At 38.5% G+C, this 20,801-nt stretch overlaps 1 protein-coding gene across 2 annotated transcripts in view; it reads right to left on the bottom strand.

Annotated features, from left to right (window-relative positions):
• NDUFAF2 (NADH:ubiquinone oxidoreductase complex assembly factor 2) overlaps positions 1-20,801 on the bottom strand; it is a 56,027-nt gene that overhangs the window by 8,527 nt on the left and 26,699 nt on the right. For both annotated transcript variants that reach the window (XM_065045261.1, XM_065045260.1), the window contains exons 2-3: positions 17,106-17,195; positions 8,427-8,467 (exon numbers count right to left, since the gene is read on the bottom strand). In XM_065045261.1, the coding sequence (XP_064901333.1) occupies positions 8,427-8,467; positions 17,106-17,195 (131 nt within the window). The remainder of the gene's footprint in view (positions 1-8,426; positions 8,468-17,105; positions 17,196-20,801) is intronic.

The following is a 20,801-nucleotide window of genomic DNA, read 5'->3' as shown; positions in this document are numbered from 1 at the left end:
TCATACTGAGTAATAATCCTCTCTGGAATAATGCACAATTTTCTATGCAAAATGCCATTTAGTGCAAGTCACATAATTCAAATATGTCCCAAATTTTCAGTCCTGGTTGTGATCCTGGAAAACAACGATGGAAAATATTTTTCTCAGATATATTTATCCCTGTGCTTTTTAACAGCATTTCCTAGAACTGTAAATCATATTCTGCAGCTTTTTGTGGCTTCAGGAGCAAAATATTATACTCATTTGCTAAGCCCTGTTCTCTATGCAAGAATGTGCAATCTCTATGTCAGAGTTCTCATTTTAAACCTTCCCAACTGAAGCATCTGAAAGAAGACAGAAACAAAACTGTACCGTGCAATCCCAACAGTGTCAAACAAATAATTTTTCTAAACTGCATCCCATTGTGGTTAAAGAAATGTATAGTCTACGTAAACTAATCTCCATGGCTGAAGCTAGTTTTGATCATATAATCTCACAAATAAATAATACTTAATATCAAATAAATGGGAAAAGTGGGTACGCATTGTGGCAACCAAACAATGTAATTTTGATGTAATTATTCTGGGAGGGAGTAGATAGCAGTAAAAACAATCACTGAAACCTCATGCTTATTACAACTCACTGAAGTACATTTTTGCTTCCTTGACAAGGAGGCTGTCAAAACAGACAATTATGGAAATGACAGAAATAGTTTGAAAGAAGACAGGAGCTGTCACAAAAAGTTTCTGTTTTTAACATTTCACCTTCTATCCAACTGTGCAATTCACAAACCACTGAGATTTATTACCGCATGACAAGTACATAATGCATGAGAAAAGCACTCATTTACTGTGGTTTTCTATTTCAAACTGCTTTCAAGCTCTTGATACTAATTAAAGGAACATGCAATTCTACTTCACTTCCCATGAAATATTAACATACATACACATGCATACAAGGCAACAGTGAGGCTCCAGTTCAAACTGAGAATACTTGTAGCTGTGCAGTCCTGTGGGCACTACAGAGGAAGCAGTGTCGAGATTAACAACGTGAGGTATAGTACCGAGATCTGTGTTCACAGAGCAGTGTTACTGTACGTTCACATCTGACAACTGCAGGATATCACATTGGCAGACTCAGAGATAAACCACATTCCTCTCCACACCCGTTTCTCAAGGCACTGCCACGAGAACCTTATATGGTTTTTCCTTATGCATTTTCTAGCACACCAAGACAGTCTGTAACTTCATTTCTACTCCATTCTACAGACAAGGCCATAAACCACGCCAGGCTATTCAGACTCTGCTGAACCTCAGAACATGGGCAGTAGTAATGTGTAGCTACAAGGTCTGTGAATGGGAAAAAAAGGGTTAGATTTCTAAATACATCCAGGGACCTTGTGTTACAGACAATAGGATTCTTTAAAGGCCCCTACAAATCTGATGCCCTCTGAAATTAGAAGTACTAAAGAAATCAAATGGAAGTTAGGCACACAAAGGCTTAAAAAAATCACAATATGCCCAATATTTTTAAGGTTTGCTACACCCTAAAAAATACGCCTCTTAGTTCCTTCTAGGTTTAGAAGCCGAAGAATCAATGTGTCCTAGATACAACATATCAAACCCAATTTTTATATGACTCCCACTACCTGTGTGTGGGAAAACCTGGCTGTGTGTTACATGCGCATTGATTGAATAAAGATGAGAGACAGACAGAAAGGTAGATAGTCTGTTGAAAAAGGCACCATAAGCAAAGCTTACAAGTATCTTACGCATCCAGCCACTCTCTCGATTAGCTGCATCAGCAGAAAATAACATTTTTTTTCATTAGTATTTTTAATGCATTCACATAATGCTATCTCAGATTTAAAATCAAGCATTTTTTTAAGTTAAATTAATGAAAACAGGAGATATAGGACACAGCAAAATTTGTGAATGCCATGCAAATCTGCCTATCAACAAAGTGCTGAGAAGTCTCACAAAGTTCTTAACAGCAGAACTTTGCTGGAAATTCACAAAAGTGAGACATACTCACAGCAATCCTGTGAGTGTTACAGTGTTTAACACCACTTAAATTTGTGGAGTTCCACTTTCACGATGGAATAGCAACATAAGCCCCAAAAAATGAGTCCTGAAGAGAAGAATTTTCCCTCTGCCTCCCAAGAGGATTTTTAATTTCCATTGCAACTGAGGTGTGCAAAATCTGACACACAGAATCAAATAATTGTTTAGGTTGGAAAAGACCTTTAAGATAAGTCCAACTGTCAACCTAACACTGCCAAGTCCACCACTAAACTGTGTCCCTAAGAACCTCACCTACACATCTTTTAAACACCTCCAGGGATGGTGATTCTGCCACTCCCCTGGGCAGCCTGTTCCAACGCTTGACAACCCCTTCCATGAAGAGATGCTTCGTAACATCCAACCTAAACCTCCCTGGCACAACTTGAGGCCATTTCCTCTTGTCCTTATCACTTGCTACTTGAGAGAAGAGACCAACATCCTCCATGCTACAACCTCCTTTCAGGTAGTTGTAGACAGCAATAAGGTCTCCCCTCAGCCTCCTTTTCTCCAGACTGAACAGGCCCAGTTCCCTCAGCCGCTCCTCATCAGACTTGTGCTCCAGACCCCTCACCAGCTTTGTTGTCTTTCTCTGCACTCTCTCTAGTCCTTCAATGTCCTTCTTATGATGAGGGGCCTGAAGCTGAACACAGGATTCAAGGTGGGGCCTCACCAGCACCGAGTACAGTGGCACAATCACTTCTCTAGTCCTGCTGGCCACACTATTCCTGATACAAGCCAGGATGCTGTTGGCCTTTTTGGCCACCTGGGCACACTGCTGGCTCATGTTCAGCCGCTGTCAATCAACACCCCCAGATCCCTCTCTGCCAGGCAGTTTCCAGCCACTCTTCCCCGAGCCTGTAGCACTGCCTGGGGTTCTTGGGACCCAAGTGCAGGACCCAGCACTTGGCCTTGTTGAACCTCATACAATTGGCCTCAGCCCAACCATCCAGCTGGTCCAGATCCCTCTGTATGGCCCTCCTCCAGCAGATCAACACTCCCACCCAACTTCATGACATCTGCAAACTTACTCAGGGTGCACTCAATCCCATCTTCCAGATCATTGATAAAGAGATTAAACAGAACTGGCCCCAATACTGAGCCCTGGGAAACACCACTCGTGACTGGCCACCAACTGGGTTTGGCTCCGTTCACAACTCTCTGGGGCTAGATCTTTATCCATCGCAGAGTCCACCCATCCAGGCCATGAGCTGCAGCTTCTCCAGCAGAATGCTGTGAGATATGGTGTCAAAGGTTTTACTGAAGTCCAGGTAGAAAACATCCACAGCCTTTCCCTCATCTACTAAGCGGGTCACCTTGTAGAAGAAGATGAGGTTGGTCAAGCAGGACCTGCCTTTCATAAACCCATGCTGCGTGGGTCTGATCACATAGCTGTTCTGCACGTGCTATGTGATGGCACTCAAGATCATCTGCTCCATAACCTTCCCTGGCAGAGAGGTCAGACTGACAGGTCTGTAGTTCCCCACATCCTCCTTCTGGCCCTTCTTGTAAATGGTCATCATGTTTCCGAACCTCCAGTCAACTGGGACCTCCCCGGTTAGCCAGGACCGCAGATGAATGGTAGAAAGTGGGTTCGTGAGCACCTTCACCTCAGAACCCTTGGGTGGATCGCATCCTGCCCCATAGACGTGGGTATCTCGTTTGCGCAGCAGGTCACTAACCATTTCCCATTGGATTATTGGGGCTTCATTCTGCTCATCGCTGTCTTCCAGCTCAGGGGGCTGGGTACCTGGAGCACAACTGGTCTTACTATTAATGACTGAGGCAAAAAGGCATTAAGGACCTCAGCCTTTTCCTCATCATTTGTCACTGATTTTCCTCCACATCCAGAGGGTGCAAATTCTCCTTAGCCCTCTTCTTTTGCTCATGTATTTACAGAAGCATTTTTATTGTCTTTTACAGCAGTAGCCATATTAAGTTCCAGTTGAGCTTTGGCCAACTAGTTTTCTCCCTGCATAACCTCACAACATCCTTGTAGCTCGCCTGAGTAGCCTGCTCCTTCTTCCAAAGGTTTGTTTTTGTTTTTTTTTTAATGAGCTCCATCCAATGCTCTCTATTCAGCCAGGCCAGTCTTTTTCCCTGTCAGCTCATCTTCCAGCACATGGGGACAGCCTCCTCCTGCACCTCTAAGACTTCCTTCTTGAAGAGAGACCAACAGTCCTGGACTCCCTTCTCCTTCAGAGCAGCCTCCCAAGGGACTCAGCCAGCCAGCCTCCTAAACAGGCCAAAGTCTGCCCTTTGGAAGTCCAAGGTAGCAGCTCTGCTGACCCCCTCCTTATTTCTAAGAGTACTGAAAACTCTGACAAGAGTATTGAAATTCTGACATTAATACTTAGCGGGTAAACTAATCTGCATGTAAAGTGATAAATTATTAAATCTGCTTCCACAAAATAGCATTTGATTAAAAATATCTCAATACTTGTAGCCTTTAAAGCATTTGCATGAATTTAAAATTGAAGCTCTCTAGACATGTGTATATGTCCTATTTCACCAAAAACATGCTGCATGCATCTAGTTTCCTATATATATAATAAAGAAATGTGATAGTCTACTTAATCATTCATAATTTGTTAAGTTTGTTAAAATATAATTTGCAACTGCAGAGGAATAAAGGTAATGACCATATACAATATATATATAAAGGCAGAGAAGACAGAATGCTATACTAATGCAAAAGCATACATACACAAGCTCAGATTCTCAACTGCTATAAAGCAGCATGTGTATATGTATGTGTATGCACATATGCATGCTTACACTGGATGCAGACATGATCCAAAATTCTCTATCATGATGGACTCCCTGACTACCAAAGGAACAGAATATGTTTAAGCAAAAGATAAGAAATTACTTGATCTGCATTAATTTGCAAAGTTATCACCCTCATCATAACCAAGTTGAAAAAGGGACTTGGTATATTTCAAGCTGTAATGAAATCAAAAGGCAACCAACTGTTCCTAGTATCCCAGAAGCTGGCTCTTAAAACCCAAGGTTTCTAGACCACTATCATGCCTTACCTTACTGCTCAGATTAGAAATAACCAAGGTGATGACCAGCACTCCTCGGTTATGACCAGCCCAGTAGGCAGAAGTCTAAATGACTTGCTCCAAAAATGAGGAAAAAGTGGTGGGTGCAGAGGAACGAAAGAAGTTGTTGGGTATGTGAAACACATAACACTGAACAAGCTGTCTTGGAAAGTCTCCGGAGTATTCTTCCATACACACATACACACACAAAATAATCTACAGAAAAAGAGATGAAAATCGATTTTTTCTGTAGGAAAATGAAAGCTTTATAATGAAAAGAAACAAACAATCTGTCAGGTGTTTGTGGAAGAAAGAATGGCCCGAACCCAAAACATTAGCGTGTCTTAAGAACATCATCAACTGACTTGGCTGGTGCTGTGACCTAGCTGTAAGAAAGGACAAGTTACCTTAATTCCCACTTAAGTGACTGACATGTCATGATGATTATGAATCACATTGTGTTTGCCTACAGTATTCACCAAACCACTGGTTTCCAAAACGTGTTCATCAGTGCTACCAGTAAGATCAGTAAGATCTAGCTGATTGGTGAAGCCATATCTCTCAAATATTTTCAGTTAAAGCCTGATCATAGAGGTCATCATGAGACTTGATGGCATGAGCAGTCTGGAAACCTCTATCATCCACAGGCGAGAGCTGAATAAAATACAAGACTGACAAATATATAAAAAAAAACCCACCCAAAACATAAAATACTTAAGAGGGATCGTAAGAAAACAGAGCATAAAAGGGGAAAAGAAATTTTAATAAAGTTTGACATATGTCATTTGATATCATAGAACAGCAGGTTGGAAGGGATCACAATTATCATCTGGTCCAACCTTTCTTGGCAAAAGCACGGTCTAGACAAGACGGCCCAGCAGCCTGTCCAGCTGAATCTTAAAAAGGTCCAGTGTTGGGGAAGATGTGTCTGAAGTTATATTAGGAAAAAAAATATAATGGTCAAAGGACAGGAAAAAAAGGAAAACCATCCAAAATAAAGCGGTTCTACAGACCACAAAGGTAGGAAGATAGGCACAGCTCCAGAAATTAATGCTTTAGGAACTGTAATGCTGTTTCGTAGTGTTAAAATATGATGTTGACAGTAAAATGTCATTAAGGCAAAAATGTAAAATTTGTGGGCTTTGCATCCTTTTTAAGAAATAGTCTAGTCTCATGAGAAATATGTGAAAGAACAAAGAGATTTGTTATAGAGTTTCAAAATGAAATATAGGCACAAACAGTCCCTCATTTCATAGCTGTCAAACAGCAGCTTACCATATCAGTATTACTGTCAAAAAGGGAATACAATACAGAATAGCAGCCAGTAAAATTTATGTGGCTAAAATACTAAAGCAAATCCATCCTGCAAACAGGGACCAAACAGTATTCTATATGTACTTCACTGGCATAATTATATTTATAATGATATTGTAGTATAAGGGTTTGTGGTATAACAGTTTAAAATCACGACAAAAGTAGATCATACCCTAAACTAATACAGAAAAAAAACATAAACTACATTATCACATATTAAAATTGTGACTGCAGTATTATTTTCAAAATACTAACACGAATTTTTAACTTGCATATATTTGAACTACCTACTTTTACACAGGAAAAAAACAACTTAAGGATTACTTGAAAGAAATGATACCAACTTTTGAAATTCCTGGTATATAACTTCTGCTCTGATAAGGTCAATGCACAGCCTTGCAGGTAAAGTATCTAGCTGCTAAATTATTTTTCAGATCCACTACCTCATCAAACTGAAGATATAAGCAGTCCTGTAACTCTGAATGTATCATTATTCCCAATAATCTTTCATTCCCATAAATTGCTTTTTCTGCAAAGTAAAGTATTTAGAAAGCTGTTGAGCCACAGTTCTCTCACCTGTGCAGACTCTTTGCTCCCCGTTTTGAAACAGAACCAACACCTCCAGCACCAGGAGGGGCTTTATTACACCAATTTCAAACCCAAATCTGCCCATGTCCTCTAAAGCAAGTTTATCTGCACACAATTATCATGGCAGTCTAGCTCATGGAAATAATAGTACAAGAGACATTCAACACCTCCATCTTCAAGTATCACAAGCTGGTAATTTCAACAATGAAAGTTGTACATATATAGTTAGTATGAGCCAGATCTAATAAAAGGGAGATCAGTTCAAGCTTAGACAGAACTGCTGTAGTACCACTTGTACATAAACAGCTAGGGGGAGGAGAAAGGAGAACAACCACAAAAAAATAAAAATAAAAATAAAAAATTCACATTTAATACTTCCCTAATGTTGATTAAAAGTGTGTTCCTTTATTTTAAGTCCTAAAAAGCTTTGAGGATAAATTTAACTTACACTTGTTCCATTTATGTGTGTATTATAGGCCTGATTATCCCTACAAACTCAGTGGCAAGTGTGAAACAGAGGCAGAGGGAATTAGTTGAAAAGCTCTAAGATGTGTGGGAGCTCATTTTAACGAGTTATGGCTTGTAAACACCAGCTGACAAGCTTCTCTAGGTCATCTTAACACACAGGCAGGCAGGACAACTTTTCACAAATCAGTATATTCCAGAAGATCTCAATGACCAAATCTTCGGCTAGAGCATGGCAACACAGCTTCACTGAACTCGACATAGTTACTCTGTGGGTGTCAGTTCGAATCTTCTGCAGTAAGCCATGCCTTACCTCCTGACTCGCTCCTAGCTGGTGTTTAGCAGCTTGTAATACAAATCCAGGGCAAGCAGGGTATGTGTGTGTGTGTCCGCATACACAGATCAACAGCCAAACTCATTCCACTCTGCACGCGCTCATCGGCGTGAAATACTGTGGGATAGTTCCCTACTTCATTCCATTAGGAACCACTTATGGAAAAAGTCATGACTGCAACTCGGCCATCTCATTAGCACCACAGAGTACTAGTGAAATTTGTTTTCCTGTGCTGATGAATCTGCTGGCAACCGGATTTGAAACCTGCATTTTAATGTCAACTACCATGGGAAAAAAAAAGGCATTAATACATAGAGGACCTATTTTAAAAATTCATAGCAATAATTTCAGAATTTGTTTAATTAAACTCTTGAATGGCCACAATTATCTTAAAAGATCTATGCAGATCATCTTAAAGAATTCAAGTAAATAAAAATAAAAACTAAAGAACACTGAAGTTTAGATTTCCATTTGTTTTTCCTAAGTATTAGTCTGTGTATAATTTCATCAATTAAGCAAGCAACATACTAAATTCTCCTCTGATGGTGACAAACTACCGGACAGATGAGCTCACTACGAATTAAGTTTTGTTGTTTAACTACAGCAATTGAAAATTTAAGGACGCTTCATTTCTCTCACCTCAATGGTGGGTGGATCCTTTCTTTTTTTCCTTATCCATGCTGCAAAGGAAATAAAAATCAAATGGATTATTTTGAAGATCACAGATAGTATCAAAACTCAAAATTGTGATGAATTTGTAACAGAAAGCAAATGTTTATAAAACAAATTAATGAAATTTCCAACAACCTGGCAAGCCATAATCTTACTCCCCAAAATATAAAGACCTAAGATGTTATTTCCCATGTCAATAGTCTCAAGTCTTCATAGAAGGAGGGGGTGGGGAGAATATCACCTTTGTGAGGAGAGCTTGGGCACAGTCTACATACCACCCTGGCTTAAAAAGCAGGGCTCACGGCCTAGGCCTGCTGTTGAGTTTGGTATACAGAGCTGAGCACCACCATGAGAAAATGATGACTGCTGAAAAGCATGAAAAGCCTTGAACCACTCTGGAGAAAAAGAGTTTGTTTGCATGCTTTAGGCACTGTTAAATCTGAAAACCTGTTTATGTTGGAGCCAACCAGAGTGCCTTCACAGCCCCAAATCTGGCTGAGGGGCTGCAGAGCCCCGACCGCACCACATCGTGCGGCTGCACATGGAGGGGAAGGCGCTGGCCTGAGGAAAGGCTCAGTTCATGCTGGGACAGACAGCAGGGGAATGAAAACTGTGGTAACAACAACCGTACTGTGGCTCAGGTTTTCCACAATAAACCAAAATCAGCAGACTTATGCCCGCTCCTCCTGCAGACACTGATGGTGAGCGATACAGAGACCCCGTTGCAGACAGAAGCAGCACTCCATGGGGTCTCTCTTCATTTGGCCCATGAGCTAGAGATAGCTCCAACTAGTACAGGAACTATTTAGACAAGGCAATCAATATCTATCACTCTTCCAAAGTACCACTACCATAGCGTTTTTTCATGCCTTTTCAATCCACACAACTGGTAGGTAGTGGATGGTATATTTGGTAGACTTTTCTGCTCATATGTTTCACATGAATAAGTAGCAGAATACAAGTGGCCAGTAACGAACAGAAGGACGAACATAAGGAAAGCCAGTTCCAAGTGCTGAGAGATGGTAAAATGTTCTTTTGTATGTTTGTTTGGATAATTAGGACTTTTGTTACTGTGCCTGAAAATTACAGCAGAAATGACATTTTCATTATCATCCAGTCAAATTTATGGTCTGACCTGTAGCTGTCTATAAAGTTTCAGAAATGCCTTAAGAAGGAACTATTCCAAATTTTAATTTTCTAATACCATCTGTGCTGCATTTTGAGGGGAGCTGGGGAATGAGTCAGTGAGTCCAAAACACTAAGAGCTGCACAGAGCTATAATGTCACCTCACTAGTGAAAATGCAATTACACATAGGGTAAAACGCTAACACCACTCTGCTTCAGCAACATTATGAATCCGGTTTCAGGAGGAAAACCTTCTAATTAACATAAGAGTGGAATTAAGGGAGGCAAAATGGCAGCACATAGCTTGGAATTCAGCCATGATGGCAAGGCCAACACCCTTAACTCAAGGCTAATGGTAAAACACCTGTAATAATACAAACCAAGGTATTGCTTTTGGTTCTTGTCTATCAGGTAATACTTTCTGAAGGCGTGTTCTTTAAAACACCATTTCATACATCTTTTCTTAAAAGCAGTCCCTGCCAGCTCTTCTCAGAGGTCTTTCAGTCCTAACAAGGATTACACCCAAATTTGCCATTATGAAGAAGCAACAGAGCACAGAATAGACAGCATCACCCTTTTTGCAAAAGTTCTATGTTAGTGGAAAGAAAAACAGACCACTAAGATAATCCAAAAGACAACTAAATCACTTTATATTAAATCTGTAGAGCTAGAAAATATTTTCTGTGTATCTGTAGCTCTTTCAAACGTTTAAATTTTAGGAGGATTAAAAAAAATAACAAACAAACTGGCAAGATCAGAGTCTAGACTGAAATGACTGAGACTGGCACTTCTCAGCTGGCAGCCTTGCAGACACTCTTAGTAAAAGGACCAACAATGATATCAGAGAAAATCAGAGCACGCAGGCCTTTCCTCCTGACAGAAGTCATCTTTGTTCGTACTTAATAACAGTTCCAACATCATCCAGAAGAGCAAGAAAGGGGCAGAGATATACATATAGTGAAGTGTGTGTATTAGCCGTTAACCAATAAAAGATATAGCTGGAGGAAAAAAAGGAAAAGGAGTAGTTTAACGTATTTGGTAAAAAATTATGTTTTAAACCTTCAAAATTTAAGGGATTACTTTAAACAAAGTATCATCTTCTGCCCTGCCCTGCCTTGCTTCTGTCACATGGAAGCACCGAACCACTAGTTTCAATTCTACAGTTCTCAGCACCTAAAAATTCCTCCATTTTTTTTTTAAATTGCCAGTATTTTCTTTGAACACCAGCTGCACTTTAACTTCAACGGATTACAATTACTGATCCTTAAAGAAAAGTTCTCAAAATCTGAAATCCTACAAAACTGCTGCTTAAATATAGCCATTACAACAGATTCTCTTTCCTTAGCAGATGGAACTTCTGGACAGTTGTTTGATTAATGATTTTCAGATGAGTGGAATACTTCTATTAAAATATTTTATCATTTAATTATCTGCCTCAGTTTAGCAAGCCATAGGCAGAACAGTGAAGGGTAATACAATGACACAAGCCTTGTGAGCGGAGGCTGTGAAGCAAGGAGGATTACACAACACATCTTCATTCATTAATAGATCTCAATTAGTATCAGCATTCAAAAGCAACAAAACAATCCTTAATTTACAAAGATTTCTTGTATCAAACATTCCATTATCAGACTGTATCTCTTCAAACAGGCAAATAATGCACACAGTATAACATTGTGCTATTTTTCCTTCTAGCTGTACCAAGGATTTAAATGCATGGTTTTATAGTAGCTATCAACATTCCTTCCTTCTAATAAATGTCAGGACTACAAATCTTTTTCAGTTTAACCCTAAATAAAACTTGCTGACACAAAGATTGGATACCATTTTCCAAATTACTACAGATAAATTAATTTTAACAACCCTAACGAGGTGCATTAGAAAATCATTATTTAATGAAAGATTCCTTCACTGCTATGTTGCTGAGGGAGAAATACAGTAACAAAATTTACTAAAATATCTTCATAGCCATATGATGAAGTTAGTTAGCTTTAATATATTTAATATGCCCTGTGTGCAAATCAATTTCTGAAATATTCTACATAAAGCAGAGCTCAAGATACTTTACAAGATTAAAAGTAAACTAAACATAATCTGAAGTACTGTAGTATATTGTACTTTAGCTTCTAATAGTTTTATCAGTCTTTCAAAAGCTATCCGTTTTCCTAATCACTCACCTGACCACTCCTCTGTCTTTGGGCAGAAGACAGAGAGGACTCTAATACATTTAATCCCCACCAATTTTCAGGTGGTTCTTTTTCAGACAGAAAACTTTAAAAGTCTGGGGTTTTTTAAGTCATTTTTTTCTAAAGTATCAACAACATTTTGAGCATCCAACACATAGTTCAAAAAAACATCAACACCTCAAAACTCAGGAATAAGAGAAATTAATGGTAACAATTAAATGAAGAATGAATGTATACAAAAATATAACCAGTGATTTATGACTGAGTTAGCACTAATTTTCATAAAATCCAAGTAAGTGATATCTTGAAATGCAGACATTTTGCATTCTCTTTTAAAAATAGAGTTGGTGTATACAATGTAGCAATGGAATAGCTCTCCTACCTTAGGATTCTCCCTTACACTTTTTGTTAATGCAGATTTAAATTACTGAGCACATTTATACCACAGTTAGATATTTGTTCATGGAAATAAAGTTGGTAGGTGCTTTATTACATATTATTTGAACACTATATGCACACACACACACATTTAATAAAAAAGTGTCTAGTGATAGTCATAGCTGGAGAAGATTTCCACATGAACACTCCTATTCCCTATGCTAACAAAACAAAATGCCCTCGTCATTGTCAGCCAAGATGTTTTAAACCTGGTAAAGTATAGAAGGTGACATGTATGTACTGAGGGCAACCAAAATGTGCTTCCCTGCCCCCAAGAGCTTTGGCAAAATGAATCACTGCCTCCATTTCACACTAATTATGCTGCTGCTTCTAATTTTATTTGGATGGCACCTCCTGCATCCTGTACTCATTGTGATACTACTTCTGTCTAAAAGGAAACCTGCAAGATAGCTGGACATTTCCTACCTTGAGACCCTTGCATTCTTGTATCTGCACTCATTTGCATTCTCATTAGTATGCATGAGATTTTCATTGAACTTTAAGACTCCTACCCGCACATAACGCACTGTAATGGGTGTAAAAGTGAGCATGCAAACTGAGACTGTCATTAATCACTAAATGTTACCAAGAAAATTAAAAAAAAAAAAAAAAAGAAAAAGAGTAGATAGGCAATAAAATGCTGCATGAAGCATACAATCTCATGCATCGCTATAAGTATGTAAAATTACTCATCTCCTCTCAGGAGCACTGTTGACACGTTCTGAGGAGATAGATCACACTTTCTATAGCACGTGAACATTCAGAACTAACATTACAGAAACGTTATCTGTTGTGTGCATCCAAATTGCCCAGGGAAAATAAAAACATGCACTCCCACCTTGTAGTGAAATAAAAGAGATTTCAGCTAAACAAAAGAACAGGTAATATTTGTATTGTGCATATGGATTACACTCTAAATTCAAAACTACAATGCAAAAGGAAACATACTTGAATTTTTAAAATGAAAACCAACTCAATTTTATGTGTACAAATAGCTAATACTAAGATGATGGAGAACACAAGGGATTAGGATTCTATTCTTCTAATATTAAGTATGTTTCAGTTTTACAAAAGCCTTAAAGGACATTGAGAACTTTTGCAAAATTCACAAGCCTGAGAATTTATGAAATTTAATCCTGTGGAGCACTTAAAACTAACATCTTCAGGAGAAAAATTCCAGACAAACCCTTCAGGAGTAAGCCCTCAACCATCTGTTCAGTAAACTCTCAGGACTAATACACAAACATCCTCTTTGGAGTCTGAGAAACAGCTTGCACACAGATTGAGTCTGAAATCTGGATGACTCGTTTATCTACTTGCTTTACAGCCTTCTACTTGCTCTCAGTTACCTTATTATATGTTCAGAACTTGATAAGCACAGCGCAAAACCAGCCCCTTCGTTTACCAGCTGTCCAGGCTGAATGTCTTAGCTATACAATGAAACATAACTCAGATCCCCTTCAAATTTCACTACAGCCTACTCCTACAACACTGCTTTATTCCTGGTTTTGTGCAGGTTCTCCTCAGACAACACATGCCCTTAAGTATTTCCAGGCATAGTACTTTTATTCCGTTCCGTCCAAGAGGTTTCTTTTCTAGTCACACAGCGTGATGTTGGGAAACAAGGAGAGGGAAAGGGTGCTGGCATGACTGCTCTCAAATCAGGTGGCCGATAAGGATTATCCACAAGTGAAAAACTGAGTCTGCAGGTCCCAAGAAAAAGGAGAGGAAATAAGGCACCAGAAGCTGTAGCACAGTCCTAAAAATGAAAAGCCTGAGAAGGTTAGGCAAGGAGACTGCTGTTGCTGAACCAGACAAAACTGAAGTGGAGGAGCTGCAGATGTCAAAGGGCATACACAGGATTTGGAGAGAGAGGGTCCCTGAAGATCTAAGCATGTGCCCAGTAGAGAGGATTCAGAATGCTAAAAGTAAAAATTAAAATAAAATTAAAAAAAAAAAAAAAAGAGAAAACAGAAGAAATGCTATCCAGCCTTCTATGTGGGAACAGCAGTTCCAGCTAAAAAGCCTTGGACAGATTATACAGAAGTATGTTTTTTATGAATGTAAGAAGTGATAGCCCAGGCCAGTGAGAATGGTATCCAGGGTCAGAAAACCGCACCTGTATGTCTGATGTGTGAATGTCCTTGGGCCTGGTCTGTGAAGGAGTGGGAATGTAACTGAAACAAACAACTGTGAGTGTGCTATGTTTTTAGTAACAATTATTGGAAAAACATCTTAGGTAACATCTTAGTCCAGGTCCGTATCCGTAAATCCTATAAACTGTCAATAGCTAATAAAGGCCTGGGCCTGGCTCAGCTCTCTGCTCTGCCCGGCTCTGTGCTCCTTCCTGCCTGCGTGTGCATCTTTGTCTGCGTCCCAGTGTGCATCGTTCCTCATTGCCGCACTTCTAACCTTATATTCATCTTTCATTTTTCAGAGAATACAGCAAGTATTTTAGAAATCCTTCTGCAAAGTCTCAGACTATTTGCTAGAATGATCAGCATCCACAACAGCACAAATTTTAAAGTGAACACCCCCAGAAAGAATGAATTGGGAAATTTTCAAGAGTCTGGTCAGAAGATACAGAGGCAAAGTTCAGCTCAGGACTTGTGTGCCTGGGAAAATTCTAGACAAATGTTAAAGACGATAGAATAGGGACCGAATTGTAACGAGTCTTTCAGGAATGTGTGTCTAAAAAACCTTGTATTAAGCTTTCCACGCAGATAACTGGCTTCTGTAGTATTATTTGAACTCTCTACTCTTTCTATTCTTTCCCATTTCTTACTCATTGAGAATTCTTCATTTTACAGGAGGCAGAAAAGAAGTAATGATGAACTGAACTTCAGAGCATCCAACATCCCCAGTTCACATCCCAATACACAGCAAAGGTGCAACAGTTCTTCGAACAGCCTCTATATCCTCAGCAGAAGTGCTAGTTTTGGCTTTTTACAATTATGTTATACTTCAAAAAGACTGTAATGTTTAAATTGGCATTGGACAAAAAGATACAGGTTAGGCTTTTTTGTGGAATTCCTACACTTTATCTTTCAGAAACATGCACTACATACCCATTCTGCTTAAGGACTGCATAAGGGAAAAAAATATGCACATTATGTTTCTCTTTCTAGAGTAATTCAGTAGTTAAGATTAAATGACTGTTACCTATCTGCATAATGTAAATATTCCTTTCTCTGTGATTTCTTTCTACTTGGTGCTGACAAAAATCACAAAGAAAAAAAAAACGCAGTTACAAAATGGGGAAGATAAGCATTAAAAGTGTAAATGCAGCTCATACAAATGAGACTAGTCAATTGCCTTTTCTTCTTCTGAACAAACCTGAATAAGATGCTTTGACTTGCACAAGTGCATCTCAGGTCTGGAAGCTGCACCTCTTTGGGCAAGTTCATGCTGCAGGGCACCTCACCCTTGATTCCAAGGTCCCTGTACTGGTGTGCTTGCTAAAAGCATCCTTCCAAAAAGCTGTACCCTCCCATGCACCACACTGTCAAGTTGCATGGATTTGTGCTAAGGTTTCTGAAGAGCAATATTAGAGATAATAGCACTTATTAGTGCTATTGTGACTACAGCAGTCTTAAGGAACAAGTTCATATAGCAAGTTGGTTGAACCACTCTAAGCCCCGTTGTGAAAGGGTGATTAGCCCACACCCACCTGAGACAGTCTGACTGTCCATGTTGTTTCCTGTTAATTCCAAACGAGTGCAGGTAGAGACCACTGGATTGCATTTTTCCTACTCTGAAAAGGTAGCAGCAGGTCTTAGACGAGAATTCATCAACAGCAGAGTTACCTGAGGCTCTATACGTGCTTCTCAGTGTCTATGGTGCAGAGTGACTGCACAACAGTAACACAGACCTAAGATGACCAGCAGTGGGCGGAGAACTTTTGGATGAGGAAGCAGACCTTCAGAAAGTGGGATTAGGTAGATACCCATTCAAGCACCAGATGATTTAGTCAGGACAAGCCTGACTAAATAGGAGCAAATAGATTAAGACTTGCCAGCCAACTGTAGGTACTACAGCAGTAGAAGACAGAAGCTGTTGGTACTATAGTTTTGACACAGTTGGCAAGTGCTGCTAAGAAGGTTGACACATCTTTGAGAAGCTTTTAGCTGTTTATACTAGCCTTAGTTGATGACCAAGAAAAACAAAAACAACGGAATCAGTGTAACAACAATAAAAAAATGCAAGATGGGAACATTTGATATTTCTCTACTGACTCCAGGAGAACTTTAATGGCACCAAAGTTTTCTCTTAGCTCAGTATCTTCTCCTTCAGGGGCCATCAGTGAGTGTAAGGGAGAGAGAATGAGGTAAAGAAACTTATATTGCAAAATTTCCTCAAAACACACTGTATCCTCCACTAATTTGCAGCTCACTGACAAATTAATCCACTGTGATATCTGTATATGAGAAAGACTTTTCTTCCACTAATTACAAGGCTGTGCAAGGAAGAGTATAGGAAATCAAATACCACCATTAAAAAAAAAAAAGCTCCAACACTGTGCCACTAATAATTCAAATGACCTACAAATTAACACTGCAGTGAAGGCATAACTAGGAAGTTAACACATTTAGTTTTGGTTATTCAATCAGATTCCCCTCAGGCACAAATATTTTCACATTTATTATGAAAAAGTCATGATTATACAAGTTTTATTTACATTTTTATTAACAACTGATTTCCTAAACATCATTTATCCTACTTGCAAAGGGTAACTTTAATAATTCATAATGAATATACAGTTAAACAGAAGCCTGCATTATTCAAGCTGAAAGATAACGGACAGCTATTCACATAGTCATCTCTTCACTAAAAATATTGAATCTACATTCAATGGCAAAATTATCTTAAAATAAAACCAAAATATTCAGTATTTACCTTCCCATTCTATTGGAAAGTCGCCCATTTCATACTGGTATGCTTGACGATTTACTGCTTCTACAAATCTTCTTTCAGGTATAATCTGCCCTATAGCAACAACAAAAAAAAGCAGTTAAAATATATTTCTATATAATATTTAAATTGCTAATTATGTCATTGTTTTGAAACAACTGCACTTACACAAGTGCAATGATGTCTGCAGGATAAAAACGAAGGAATAAAATACTGAGAAAATTGTTACCATCTAGATATCAATCTGCAATGCTATGTGTTTCAGAAATTTTAACAAAAGCCTGTACTGTTCTACAGTTGACTTGGATTACTAATGACAAATATATTTCAACGCAAGTTATCCACCCTCCCTTTGAGAATGCTCCTCTGAAGAACTGACCATCAGTTTTCTATCAACTGTTCTTTTCTTCACCTGAATGTCTTCCACACCATCGCGGGTGAGGGAGCAGAAACTTGATGCTGTTCTCCAGCCAAAAACCAGCACCGACAGTTCAGTGGTTGCCTTTGCAACAGGGTCAGGACAAACCACCTTCAGGCACCGGGAACTGCTCTGGCACGTGAGCCTTTCCACGTGTGATTGCAAACTAAATATTTAATTTGTTTAAAAACAAAAAAAACCAAAACAAAACAAAACCAAAAAACAACCAATCAGCCAACCAAAACCCCACAGGAACACACACTAAACAAACAGGAGGTAGCTCTCTGATAGAGAACATCCAGTCTACTGAAAAGTGAGCCAATGTGGAGAATCTGGGTCTATATCCTACCCACATATTCTACTACTGCCAAAGAGGAAGAATTGAGGTACAATTCATGAGGCAGCACACAGCAGACTGACTGTCAGATACCATGCTGCTGTACAGAGGAATACACAGCGTATATTTAAGATTCAAATAAAAATATATTCTTAACCACGGAAGCTGCCACTTATGAAAGAGTATTTTAATGTGTTTTTTAAATCAGCAGGTACTGGAATGGTGTGCAAGTCCCCTGTCCCTCAGAGGGAGAGAAACCTAACAACATTCTCCCAGCTTTTCCTCCAGCTTTCTCTTTTCCTTGGAGGCTGATATGGAGAAATTTGATGTTTTGCGGAAACACCAAGAAATATCTACATAAGATATTTTCTTTCATAATGATGTGATTAATGCAGTTTATTCCTTCCGTATGCTTTCAACAAGTATCTCAAAGTTGTTTTAAAACTAAAAGCAGCCAGGCGTTACAATTCATCCATCTCTGGTTAACAGCTAAACTGCATACTACTGTTCATTGTTAAGTATTTAATACAGTAAAATAAGAACTTGTATAGAAACTGCAACTCCTTTTCTAAGTAGCTTTGTAATATTTATTTTAATTTTTAAGCAACGCAACATTTTTACTGTTCCAAAGATATGCCATTAGGCAAAGTGTAGCATACTTTCACCTTCAAGATTGGATATTTTTAATCAGTGTTGAAAGACGTATGGTTTACACTTATTTGTTTTATGAGTACACAATCCCTATATGGCAAAGGTATTATATGCCATACACTTGCTTTAAAATAATTTCCTTACAGCAAGACCATGGATAAATCAATTCCTCATATTCTTTAACTATACAGCAAAACAAAAATGAAGAATTACTTTCTTTGCATACAGAAGACTTCCAGAAAAGCTCCAGACCTATCTAATTAGGTCAAATCCTAGTAAGTTTCAGAATTAACATTCATCTTCATTGTTGGAAAGTCATTAGATTTTACTGTTAGCACAGGACCTTTTAAAAAACTGCCCATAATTAGAGTCCTACACAGGCAGACCAGTCTGAGTAAACTGACATGCAGGAATAACAAATAAGGGTAATTTTCTAACTGCTACCACTACTTGTGACTGATGTTGTATCTCTATACATTCCCCAATAAAACACCTTTAACTAAATACTTTTTACAAAATACAGCACTTTTCATTCTGCTGCAAGCTTCCATAGGACACAAGAAAAAAAATCATCATCCAGATACCACAGTCAAATCACGTTGTAGAGACAAACTCAGAAAACTACTTCAGAAAAATGTTGTTTTGAAGAATCACCACACTGGGTTTTAAGCTTCCCTGCATTTGTGATGCACACATGGCACTAATTAACTTCAACTGTCTGATTTGCCTTGTCCCTTAGGTTTCCTTTGGCAGACCACAACAGACAATTTAAGTAGACTTCTCTAGTGAAGATCACACTGAGGCCTCTTCAGACATAATTAAAACCTTTTACAGTTTAGATAAGTGTTTTTTCAGGCTAAAGATATTGACTATTTTGCCTTATATACATTAATTCGTTCCCATGTTTTAAAATAAATACTGTGGTCTTTGCTATTGCAAGTCAAGAAACTTAACTTGTAGGCATATACGTATGAAGCAATTACAAATACCAATGTAAGAACCACTATTTACCAACTAACCTAATTTTCATGTGACCACTAGATCTTAGGGACATGGAAGAACTATTAATACTTCAGGTTGGAATTATATAAAACACAACACATCCAAAGAATAACAGGCAACAACTCATAAAAAAAAAAAGCAGATTACTTTAGAAAGAACTTAACAGATGTACAGAATATTCAGACAGGCTACTCAGATACAACATCATTTACACAAAACACTGAAGCAGCCAAAATTTGCAACTTTGCAGGAGTTACAAGTAGGAAAAATGGCCAAGAAGCCTAAGTAATGGGCAGATCTTTCAGCAAGTGAAACAGTAATTACAATTTTAGATTTATATACTTTCTTACTCTACATATTTTCTCTAAGCCTTTCTGTCTCAGTCTACCTGAAAGTCAGTGTGTGATGACAGAAGTGAATTTGTATAAAAAGCCTGAAAACAGAAGTGTTTAACAGAAGTTGGGCAGCCTGCTGGCATGAGAAAAGGCGAAGCCAAAGCCAGCAAGGGAAGCAGTAAGTGATATGTGAAGGGTTAGCAAATGACTTAATGAATTATTTTCTAAATTTCTACAACGTAATTTATAGGCTATGAAGCCTAGAAACCAAGTTATAGTTCCACAACAAAGTCCCGGTGGTTAACACAGATTCTATAAAATGAATATTTTTTCAGTTTCTTCCAAGGAAGAATCCCTCTTCTACAGACAAAACATCCTAGTTGTTTCCACTGCAGCCACTAAATCTGATATATCCACATTTGCATTAAGAAAAAAACTACTGAAGAACCTTCCAGATCAAAATTAAGTTAGATAATGAATAATTGCAAACTTCTGTCGTTCTCTAACCAAACCATTGTTCTTCCCATATCAATTTCTTAATATATATATATATTATTTCAAAGATCTCCAGTAGTCCTAGACTCATTTTCACTGTTTACAAAATTGTTATTGGAAAAAGATTTCTCTATTAATGTCCAAACAAGTTTGTCTAATATGTACACCTTGGACAACCTGTTACACATACGGTCTGAGAGGGGAAATGGGACCATAAACAGGGAACTGGAGGCTTTTGGTATCTAAACTGAGCAAATTGCCTTTTGCTATGGCTATATATATTTACAGCTATAAAATATCAGTATGTTTTGCAGTTGGCAGGTGGAAACACAGACGTGCATGCATGGAGCTACCATGTTCCAGCAACAATTCTCAGTCCCCATTCAGACTGAATGAATCTCAGATGTGCATGAGAACTCAGGACCATGACTCTTCTGGCTTGC

Source organism: Columba livia, chromosome Z, assembly GCF_036013475.1.
Source record: "Columba livia isolate bColLiv1 breed racing homer chromosome Z, bColLiv1.pat.W.v2, whole genome shotgun sequence".
Taxonomy (NCBI): domain Eukaryota; kingdom Metazoa; phylum Chordata; class Aves; order Columbiformes; family Columbidae; genus Columba; species Columba livia.
This window is presented reverse-complemented; position numbering and strand designations above follow the sequence as displayed.